Below are 11658 nucleotides of genomic sequence, written 5' to 3'. Positions count from 1 at the left end.
ATGACATGTTCCCTAAACGTCCGGGTTCAAACCAGATGTGATGATCCATAGATCCTGGTTTTTAAAGCACCACAGTCACAGTGGAGTAAACTGAGGGTTTTAACTTTGGCAGAAGGCGGAGTAGTTTGTTCTGACGTCTGCTGACAGTGAGCCCACCTCTTCCTGTCGGTGTCAGAAGGCAACTTCACCATATTAAGCTGGTTCTCCGAACTGCCCAGCAGAGTTGATCTGTCAACGGGACCGAACACCGTCCGAGACGTGTCAGCGCAAACAACCCGGTGGTGACAGCTCGATTCCGGCGACGGGACACGCGCCGCACAGGAGGACGTCGCGGGGCCCTCGGTGCTGGAGGAGCGGGGCCGAGTCAGCGGCTGTTTTTCAACCCGAGGAAAAAGTCGCCGTCGTCTGTCAGAATTCCAACTATCCGAACCGAGCTAGCCGAGAGCCGGAGCCAGCCCCCCGGGACGCCCGCTGTGCCGCGGACACGGATTAATGTGGCCCGCGTTCGGTTGTGTTTAGGGAGTGATTTGGACTCGGTGACCCCCGCTGGGATGATCTCCTGACGGCTCCTCTCTTCCGCTCCAGCCACTTTCCTCCACATCCCCGGCTAGCGAGCTAACTTGGCTAACTAGCAGCTGCCACCGCGTCGTGTCGAGGAGCCCACAGCCCCTCCGCCGTGGCACCGACACCCCGCTGGAGACGTTGACAGTGTCCGTGGACGCCGAACAGAACAACTCCCTGGGGCCGGCGAAACGGACGCCACCGTACGGAGGAGAGAGGAGGGGGCACCGGCGTTTTGACAGCACGCAAGGGAGGAGGGGAGGCTAGCCGGGAGCGGGGCACTGCAGGGGCGGTGCGCTGCCGGAGGAGACACCGGACTGAACGGAGGAACAGTCCCGGACATTTGACAGCTGGGATCCGGGTAGTGACCCGGGCAGAGACCTCATGAATGGAAATCGGAACTACAGGTAAATGACTCGTAAAAGTTGTATGAGTGAGTGTGCTCGTGGTTCTCCCGGGGACAGAACCAGCTGCTGTTCACAGACGAGACAGCACCGACATGTTTTGGGTTCTGTGCTCCGCGAGCCCAGAGGAGGAAACCCTGCAGGTCACCATCTGTACACAGGGAGGTTCGATGCCCTCAAACATGAGTCACAGCAGAGATGATCTCACTGGGTAACACTGCCTGTCACAATCCAACTTTCTTCTTACGACGTAGAAAGTCAAACACTCCACCAGCCAGATGTGTGGGCTCCATTAAACACTGGACAGATGCCTGGTTTTGACTCTTTATTTATGGGTTCAATCCTCACGTTGCACAGTGAGATGTTTGACCCCGAACCCAGCATGAGAACCTGTGACAGAGGATGAACCCCCTGTCCTTTCACAGCCCCCGGGCCCTGGTCACCCACTGACCCCAGACTGACCTCAACATACTGTATTCAGCAGCAGCTCAGTGGAAGTGCAGCCGGGGGACAAGGCCCCAGCAGCTCCACTCTGATTTAACCAGTTCTGCCACATCCATGCTTATCCATGCATATAATAATATGCTGATTCGCGTCCCGATTCCTAAACAGCAAGTAGGGCGGCAGTGTTGTTCTTGACAGGATCCTCTGTTGTGTTGTTTTTTTTTTAGAGAAAATTGGCTGCATGTCAAACCCGTGAGGCTCCAGCTTGAGCTTTGAACATGTTTATCTGCAGCAGTGACCTCGTGTAACCTCACAAATTCGTGTCCTGGTGGATTTGAGTTTTCTTTTCTTTTTTTTTTTTGGTTGTCAACCAAGCTCATGGTCAGTTAACTGTCTGTGTCCCGGTGGCAGTGGCAGTTTAACTGTCTGAACTGCCCGGGCTTTGTCTCAGCTGTAACGGAAGCTTTTCCACTTATGTGACCACAAATGAATACCAGGTAGTGCCGATCGGCCGGCGACACATGATACAGCAGTTGGTCCTTAACCTCCTCCTCCTCCTCCTCCTCCTCCTCCGTCTCCTCAGGAGGAGAGAGAGCACTCTCTGCTGCCTACTGCCTCATTAGTGTCTCAGCTCAGCTGGGGCACTTCCCCGTGTTGGTAGTGTATTGGATCTCGAGGTGTTTTCCTGGTGTAACCGAGCACCTGCAGTAATATCAAACCGTCTAGGAGAGCTCTGTGTCAGTTTGCAGGTGTGCGGGTTAACTCACTGTATATTTTGGATTAGAGGAAATTTGGAGAGTTCTTCAGACAAAATTATGAGTAAAACCACATTTGCTTAGAACTTGAATCATTTCCGTTTCCACCATAACTCTCAGGCTCACCAGTCAGCATGAGAACCGACCTGGGGACTGGGCAGGTTGGTCCCAGTCTGAGAACACATCCAATGCAACTTCCTGCGGTTTATTTGCTGCTCTGCAGACTTACATTAAGTTTGTTTAGGAGTTTGCTTGATGCTTTCACTTTGGAAGACGTTTATTCACTAATAGTCAGATAGAGGCACATTTTACCATATCATATTGTGGCTTGTCTTTGTCAGTAGCTGCAGGGTCTTTGTATTGTGCGTATTGGTTCACAATCCCCTTATCACAAACCACCACGCGCCAACCAGTAAGCGCCATTTATGGGTGAATGATTAAAAGGAGGCCCTCCATCAGTCTGCCAGTGGCCCGCAGAGTAGCGTGAGAAAATGCAAATCGATAGCATTTGCCTGCTCAGAAATGGACAGTTACCCTTATCCCCACTAGTCTAAGCAGCAGCACATGTGGCATGGAAAGCATGGCTCTAGAGAGCTTAGCACTAGGAATATAATGAGTGTAAGGCTTTCAGAGTGTTAAGCAAATCAAATTCATTTTGAGCGCTAAGCCTGTGGTATGTCCACTAACAGCTTGTCCCTTTAATGTTGAGTTGATGCTACATTGTGGTTAAGGTCCAAAAAACTAGTCAGAGAATTAAAATGATGAGATTAGAATTGTTAATAGTTCTGAAAAGGCTGTATAGTCAAATGTAATCTAAGATTGAAGGGTAAATATTTTATTATATAACAGTTTTGACGTACATACATAGTTAAGTTATTGGTATGTCATGCTGGTTTTGGCAGCAGACCCTTTTCCAGGAGTAATTGTTATTCTGGGAGGAAATTCTAATTTGTTTCCTGCTGTGAGTTAGATGAGATGAGTTAACGCAATAATCTCTAACCAGCAGCCTGTGTGCATAAAGGTAACCAGGTCTACAGACTCCACAGTTTTTTAAAAGCATGTTTGAAGCGTGACGGCAGACCTGGTGCTAAGAAATGTCTCAACGTCAGTTACTTGTAGTATTAGTGGGAGGAGATTAGAACATGTTCATTAACCTGTGAACATCGACTGTGTGAGAGCTTGGTTACGTGGCAGCGTGAAGGATGCAGCTTACTGGAAGACAATGAGGTGGCAGGTTCAGGACAGCGGGGGGGCCTCCCCCACCCTCCACCCTCCACCTGTTGCACGACGCTTGGTGACCAGGTGGGATTTGAGTCAGCGAAGGATGAGTCAGCTTGTTGTGAAAGGCAGCCCTGGTGGACGTGTTTTTCTTCCATTAACGCAGACACTAAAGGGGAATATTAATAGTTTCATGAAGAACGTCTCGAGGCATTTCTCAGAAATTAGCACATCTTCTGCTTGTTTGTCGTGTTGATGGCTTACTTTTGTTCTTTGGGGGGTCTCTCTCACCATTTCCTACCCCCTTCTTTCTCTTGTCTGTTTCCCGCTCTTTTTTCAAATTTACATACCCCCCCATCCCATTCCCCGCCCGCCTTCGTAACTGCTTCTGTTTCCCTTTCTGTGCCTCAGAGGGAAACTCTGCCTTCCCTGTCGTTCCCCTTGTATTCCAGCTCTCTGTGGATTTTGTGCAGACACTGGGGTCGGCTGTGAGGGACGGCTTAGTGCTCGATTTGCAGTCCATCCCCATAATACTCAGTTAATTCAAACAGCCCATTGACAATAGACTACCCCCATCCACAGCCCCTGCCACCCATAAGGCTAACCATTGGCATATTGATGTAGGTTTCTTTGAAAATGAAGTGTGGCCTTGCTTTTTTTACTCATTTCATAAGAGAGAAATTTGTCTTAGGTTTTGTTTTGCTGAAGATCATGTCCTAATGTCCCATGTTGATGTGACCAAAGGTTTTCATCAGATCATATTCCATACTTGGAGGAAGCATGGGACATTCACCACGAAATAACATATACAATTTTGGGGTGGATACATGAACCATTTTTGGACAATTTTGCCAATTCCCAGGGAATAATGCCTGGATCTTGATGAAGGGGACTGTTGGCCCTTGGTGCTTCATTGAATTATGTTCCGTATTCGATTTATACGTGATATTCAGTTTCATAATTGAAACATCAAAGGCAATGTGCCATTTATGTGTATATTTCTCAATAATAATTAAGTAAAACTTCGCCCTCTTTTGCAGTCTTGTTTTTAATCTTACTCCGACATGACAATATTTACAAATATCTTAGATATAAAAGCTTCAGTTTGTCTTTTTGACCGTGACGTTCAAAATGGTGCCAGGCTCTAACCCAGACAGTTGCTTCTAGATATTAATTGTCCACTGATATAATATGGTATCATCCTGCTCCATGTTTTTTGTTGTCTGACCAACATGTCAGAGAGCATCTTAATAAAAAATGCTGTTTCATCCCAGAACTTGAAGTGTAGCGGAGCTTTACCCATTAGAACAAAGTAAAAACTCCAAATATCCTGTCAGTTTTACATTATGTTGAGAATCCTCTGGCCCTCTGTGGAACATACTTGTTTTCCCATGCCACGTTTAAAAAAAAGAAGTCTTATTTATGTCTGTGTAGTAAAAACATGAAGAGCTTTGCTGTCTGACACATGCTGATGTCACAGCGGCGAGCTGACGGCAAACTCCTGCGAGTGGGCTGAGTAGACGGAGGGAGAAGTCAAGGGATGTACTGTGTGTGTCTGAGAGGGGGGGGGGGGGGGTACAAAAGAGTGTGAGTAGTAGGAGGAGGAGGAGAGAGGAGGAGAGAGGAGGAAAGGCTGAAGGTTGTGATGTGTCACAGAGATTAGGAGCCAGAGCAGCCAGACCACGCTTGTTTTCCACCACCTCCTCCCTCCTCGTCCCCCCTTCCTGAGTCCTGTTTTTGGGGGGAGCTGAAAGGGGCTCATTTCAGGGGGGAGGTTATGGAAAGGAAGAGAGGGAATTGGATGGGGAGCTATGTGTGTGTTTTGTTGGGGAGGGGGTTCAGTGCAGGACAGACAGAAATCTGTTTGTCCGAGGCAGGGAGATGAATCCATGTTTATCTCCTGTCAGTTTTCCCAACAGTCTCAATATAGTTCAGCGGCAATTCTCACATTTAATGACCCAGCTGCTAATTTCCTACGATGTGAGTATATTTGTATTGAACCAAAGAAGTCGATTTTAAACGCTTCTTATATGATTGGAGTTCAAATTGAGTCATCTGTTTTATCCTCGTGTTTTGGATCTAACATTTTTACAGCAAAAAAACAGATGTGAATTTCATCCACGTGTCGACACCATGTGATGAGCAGCTGTCGCTCTTCCCCCCAAAAAGTGCACTTCACCCACAATAAGAGCACAAGTTGATTTTGTTAACACCATCAAACTGTAGGAGGAGTATGTTGCTTGTGTGAGGTCCGTCCAGAGAAACGGGGACATTGTCTGTGGAAAAACTTGTTGATGAGCAAGACAAAGAAGTGTAGCACCTGACCTTTTTAATGTGAGTAAGAAATCCCGGTTAAGACCCTGACATGACCCAATAATCCGAGTACTTGCTTTGGCTCTAATGAATTTATTGGAGTGCATGCAGAGTAACAGCAGCTGACTTGTCCGAGTCAACAGAGAAAGTCAACAACTCCTGGAAGCCCTGTTTCACTCAGGCTGGAGTAGCAGCACCGGGAGGACAGAGGGCCTCATTTAGAATCTCCTGTTCCCTTTAACATAGCTCATTCTCTGTGTGAAGGTCTTTTACTTGATCTCTTTAGTTTAAGACTAATTGGATGACGGTTATAAAATACAGTCAGGTCAACTTCCTCAGTTTTTGCTTGGGCTGTTAGAAACTAGACTCCTTAATAGAAAGAAATATGGAATTTAACGGATAAAGCATATACTCATGATTATTTGCATTTGGCTTTTCAATATGAACATTTAACCAGAGTTTAGTGAATCAAACATTCCAGTTTTTCAAAGTAATTATCTCCCTTCTTCTTGCAATTGTAAATAAATGAACAGGATTTGTAATTTAAAACATTTAAGTGATATAGGCCAGGGGTTGAACACAATTTTCAGTTCTAACCCGTCCAAGCCCGAGAGAAAACGAATGGAGCCCGACCGGAACCTGATATGCATTCAGTTTGTCTGTGTCTGAACCCGACCTGAGCCTGATGCAGTTAATATATATTTGTGTAACTCTGTCCCTGACACGCATGGTTAGTGCCTGTTTCCCCCCCGATTCCAGACAGACAGTTCAGTGTCCAGCCAAAGTGACCGACCCGACCTGACTGTCTTTTCAAAATTGGCTCGGCCCAGCCTGTCGGGTCCTGCTGGGTTTCCACACTCTATTGTACACCGTTATCTACCTCTACTGTATGTGTGTGTCTGTGTGTAGCTGTTCTCCACCGACCTGTGTCAGTACCTGCGTCACAGTTGTCTTCTTACTGCAGATAACTTGTAACCCCCTCTAAACCCCCCAATATGCAGTCCTCCACTCTCACTGGGCCTCAGGTGTCCCCCGAGGTGGATGTCAACAATTGAACATGTTGTTGTGACTGACCAGGCGTCCGTCAGCTTGACAGTGTGTAGCCGCCTGCTGCTGTTTATCTGCGGCAGAGAGTGGCGTTGACTCCCATGGGTGCCAGACACAACACCCCTGAGGTAGATGTGGGGGGGGGGGGGGGGGGGGAGTCGGACAGAGGAGACTGACTGTGTGTTACGAGCATCAATCCATCCTCCCCGTCTATCAGTCCTCCTGTGTACGTATGTGCATGCGTGTGCGTGTGTGTTTCTACTTTCTGCCTGCTGTGACTGACGCCATTGTGCCTCGCCGCCGAGCACTCGCCCTGTTCCCACAGCTCAGGCCTCTCTGGATTAGAAACACAACAGCTGTATTGTGTGTGTGTGTGTGTGTGTGTTCGGTGTGGGCCTGTATGTGTGTGGACATGTGCACTCGTTAGCAGCGTGGATGCTTGTGGGGGGGGGGTGTGGTGGTTAGCAGGGACTGGACGTCAGCCTAGCTTCTCACTATCCAGTTATTCTGGATCCCAGCCCACTGTGCACAGTGTGACTGTGTTGTGTTGTGAAGCAGCAGAGTGGAATGAGTTCGCATTGCTGAGATGTTTCTGAAAAAAAACGTTATTGCTTAGAAAAGGATCATAATTATTGGTGTAGAAATATCATATTTATTTGTTTTATTGATTTCTTGCACCATTGCATTTATTTATTACATCTGGACAATTGCACTGTAGCACTGGTGCCTCCTAATTAACAAAACTAACTTGTATTTAATTTTGCTGTTTGCTCAAATACAATGGATTCTGTATTTAGAGCTATTTGTCCTTGATGTGACAAATGAAGAATGAATCCTGGAGCACAGATTTGACTTGTAATGTCAATGTTATTAGTTCCTTATTATTATTAATGCGTGGTTGTGCTGTTGCTGGACAAATTAAGCAATTCAGAAAAACACTGACAATAAAGTTTAATAAGTTCCATTCATGAACAAATGGACCAGAAAAGTCATTTCTAACATTGATTCTAGTGTTGTGTGTGTGTGTGTGTGTATGTATGTATGCTGGAAGATTGATGATTGCTTAAACAGCAAAGGGCGACTGCAGCACTTCACTGAGCCAGTCGACTTGTGTTAAACTCATCTGCCAACAAAAAGTTGTGGACTGTGTCCAAGTGTAGTGTAGCCAGCTATAACCACACACAAGCAGCACACAACATGGGTTCAGTGCACGAGCAGAAGAGTGAAGGTGTGTGTGTGTGTGTGTGTGTGTGTGTGTGTGTGTGTGTGTGTGTGTGTGTGTGTGTGTGTGTGTGTGTGTGTGTGTGTGTGTGTGTGTGTGTGTGTGTGTGTGTGTGTGTGTGTGTGTGTGTGTGTGTGTGTGTGTGTGTGTGTGTGTGTGTGTGTGTGTGTGTGTGTGTGTGTGTGTGTGTGTGTGTAACATATTGGGATGATGCTGATGGGCGGGGGGAAAGTAGATTAAGTTGCGGGACTCGTAGGAGTAGTTCTGATGCTGTGTTTCTGCCATGAATCCATGTTACTGTTGGAGAACTGCGCAAGTGACATAAATTCCAGCTGAGCACAGCGGCTGTTCTCCGAAGCAGGAAACTACCGACACCTAAGAGATGTCTTTCAAGCCTGCAAGGTATAAGCACATTAAATCATAGCTTTTGGTCGGGATATCACTTTAGAGTTTGTAGAACATTGGCAGCATTAAGATTTGCTGAGACTCTTCCATTTGGCCCAGACAAGAGGAAGAGAAAAGTGGCAAAAAAAGGATGTGAACCCTCTGGATTTACCTGCTTTTCTTCATTTATTGGTAATAAAAATGTGTTGTGATCTTCATCAAAGTCGCACTCAATGTTTTAAACTAATAACATGCAAGCAATTATAATCCTTTTTGACTTTATTGAACTCATTCATCAAACATTTACAGTCTCAGTGGAAAAATGTTTTCAAAACCCAAGTTGATTAAAGTGGCCGAACTTCCTCTGGCAGCAGCCGCCCTTACACGAACAGTCGTGGTAGCTTTGGCTCTGACCTGCACAATGATCCGGAGGAAGTTTGGACCATTGTTCCTGTAGAACTGCTTCTGTCTGGTGTGAACGACTCTCTCCAGGTCCCTGAAGTCGTTTTGTAGAAGATTTACAGCAACGTTTGGGGTCATAGTCCTGCTGAGTCAGCTGGCCTGGCACAGAGCTTCAGCTGCTGGACAGCAACCTGGCATCATCCTTAAAGATACCTCATCTGATAAAAATGATGTGATATTTAATGATATTGTTTTGTTGCTCATCCCTGATTGATCTTAATACTTCTAAGATCACGTTTTTGCATCAGCAGTTGATTCTTGTGAATAGCAAACTCAAAATTAAACTTTTCCTCATTAAAAACAGCAATTTCTTCGATTTGAACATATTTTATTTTTAATAAATGCAGGTAATTTCAAACAGTTCCATGTTTCTTGCCCCGGAAAACGAAAAAGTAACTGAAGGACATTTACATTGACATTAACATGAATGATCTTGCCTGTGATTGTGTGCCCTTGATGATAATTAATATATTTTCTCAATGAAAACCCCACACAGTATTTTTTAGAACTTCAGCTCCTTTTCAGTGGTAGTTAGTTAAAGTGAAGACATATCCAAAAATATTCATATTAGATTTTAAGAAAGATGTTGGCAGAACCTTAAAAGGCTTTGACAGTACACGACAATCAGTGCAATGAAAAACCCGAACTAGAACTAGGTTATAGAAGGAATTGGTTACTTCACAATAAATGTGAAAACAAGAATGACTTTTTGCTGCACGTGGCATAGGCCCAGGGCTATTGCATAAATTTCCAATGACTATGACAACCCACATCTATCATAGTTGCATTTCACCAGAACTCAGCGATGGTTGAATTTTTTATTGATGGTAAAGATGGGCTTTCCCACCTCTGTGATCTCTCACTGTCTGCAGCTCAGGAAACGAGAAACATACTTACACGGACTGGGGGAGGATTAAATCTTGAGTCTTCTGTTTGTCAAAGCATGTCCTTCCTGTAATTATCTGAAAGTGCGCACACAAACACAGCGCGGAATCTTTTATCGCAACAAGAGGAGGTTTCCTTGAACTCCTCCACTCCCTGTTGGTGGAGTCAATAAACCTTTTGATGTGTGGCTGTGGGTGAGCTTTCAGTATCTGTCATAGCCGAGTATTGCACGTCACCTTCGAGCAGCAGAGGTCATTGCATCCCTGATAAGTATTTGTTGAATAGTTTTGTGTTCAGTAAGTCGACGTTCCTGTAAACCTGTAGCAAGCATCTGCATGTGTTAGGGGTTGTGCAGCTTCCCACACTCCCAGCAAGCCCAGTGGAGGGTGCATTTCACTGTCAAGGTCTTATTCATCATATAAAGCAAGACAACAAGGCTGCTCTCAGACGAGCACTGAACTCTGCACGTTTTTCCCGGAGGGGCTGTATGTGAGAACGCAAATGTCAGAGTCAGATGCTCCAGACCCTTCCCAGGATGCCCCCCCCCCACCTCCTGGTAAAATGTCCGTAAAAAATATTAGAGCAAATGAGTGGACATGTTGACGATGTTTTAAGACTTGACATACGCCAAAAACGGAAAGAAAACTCAAGCTACAAACCTCTCAAGATGGAAAAGAGGTGCAATACACAGAGAAGACGCAGAATCTCAAAATAGCCTTTTAACGTCTTAAACATTTCGTTTTCTTTTGTTTTACCTGCCTTTTGGTTTGAAAACTGTTTTAGATTCAGTGTTCTGGCTAATTACTTCATGAGTTGTACCTCCTGAAAGTTTGTAGGATAAAGCTCCTTACGAATGCAGAAGCTTGAGATTAAAGTACTTTGCTCTCCCAGTCGCTCCCACCTCCGTCCCCCCCGGCCTGACAGTTAAACCTCTCTCTCTCTCTCTCTCTGACCCCCTCGCTCCTGCTCCTCTGGATAAGCACATTTGTTTTGTCTGTTTCTCGAGGGGAACAGAGACGCACAGTTTCCAAGAAGTACAGATAGCAGGGAGGCATTTGAGGTGCTGCGGTACGATCAGGGTCAGGTTGGCTGTTCACAAACACACAAACACACACACCTGTGCGACAAGCCAGGTGGGTTTTCAACACCTCAGTGTATCACCCGCCGTGTGCCTCGAGTTGTTGCTCAGTGTTCACAGCAAGCAGTCCTCACCAATAGTTTAGCCAAAGTCAATATTCTCCAGCTTCTGTTTGAATGGCGGCTATATTCTGGTTTTGAGAAAGACAAAGTCGAACTGTACTTCATTACAAACAATATCCTCCTATTGAGTCATGTAAATTACACATTTTAGTAATTTTTGACCTATAAAATCGTCTGAATAGAACATTATATGTATTTTTTAATTGATAAGATGCTGTTTTCAAACCCTTATGACAAAGAAATGTAATAGAGGGTTGAGATTTAAAACTTTTACCACAAACTTTATCATGAATAATTATAATTGAAAAAAAAATCGAATACAACCAAATACAGGTGTACCAATATGTAGTATTATAAAAACATATATATATATATCCTCAGGCATTTTCAAATCTGTCAAATAAAAGTTTTCATATCGGCGCATATCCACAAACCTCAACAGAGATACTGATATGACTGTTGACTTCTGAATAGCGACCATCACTGCAAAGGGAACCTGAACATACCCACATCCCCACGTCTCACGCTTCTCCTGCAGGCGCCACAATCAACCAGATCTACAGGATTCACAGGAAGCCAAAGAATGCAGGGGGGGGCGCCCCAGCCTAATATCACGGAGACGCCGTTTTGATTAAACCCACACAACTTGGTTGTTTTGATGCTCGTGTGCATGTCGTCACGTTGCTCTATTCCAAACAGAAATCACGACTGCGGGTTGGAGGTTGCTCCGTGTGATCGGGCTCTTCGTCGGAGGTCTGGCCTT

The 11658-nt window shown here is 45.5% G+C and overlaps 1 protein-coding gene and 1 long non-coding RNA gene across 3 annotated transcripts in view; one reads left to right on the top strand and one right to left on the bottom strand.

Annotated features, from left to right (window-relative positions):
• The first annotated feature begins 124 nt into the window (after positions 1–124).
• LOC128450127 (protein argonaute-3) overlaps positions 125–11658 on the top strand; it is a 34495-nt gene continuing 22961 nt past the window's right edge. For both annotated transcript variants that reach the window (XM_053433607.1, XM_053433606.1), the window contains exon 1: positions 125–968. In XM_053433607.1, coding sequence (XP_053289582.1) covers positions 950–968 — 19 coding nt within the window. In that variant the 5' untranslated portion in view covers positions 125–949. The remainder of the gene's footprint in view (positions 969–11658) is intronic.
• Positions 8610–9848, bottom strand: LOC128450198 (uncharacterized). The gene is made up of 2 exons (XR_008339964.1): positions 9708–9848; positions 8610–8968 (listed from the first exon to the last, which is right to left on the bottom strand). It is a non-coding gene; the product is annotated as an uncharacterized LOC128450198 (long non-coding RNA).

This window comes from Pleuronectes platessa, chromosome 10 (assembly GCF_947347685.1).
Source record: "Pleuronectes platessa chromosome 10, fPlePla1.1, whole genome shotgun sequence".
Lineage (NCBI taxonomy): Eukaryota > Metazoa > Chordata > Actinopteri > Pleuronectiformes > Pleuronectidae > Pleuronectes > Pleuronectes platessa.
This window is presented reverse-complemented; position numbering and strand designations above follow the sequence as displayed.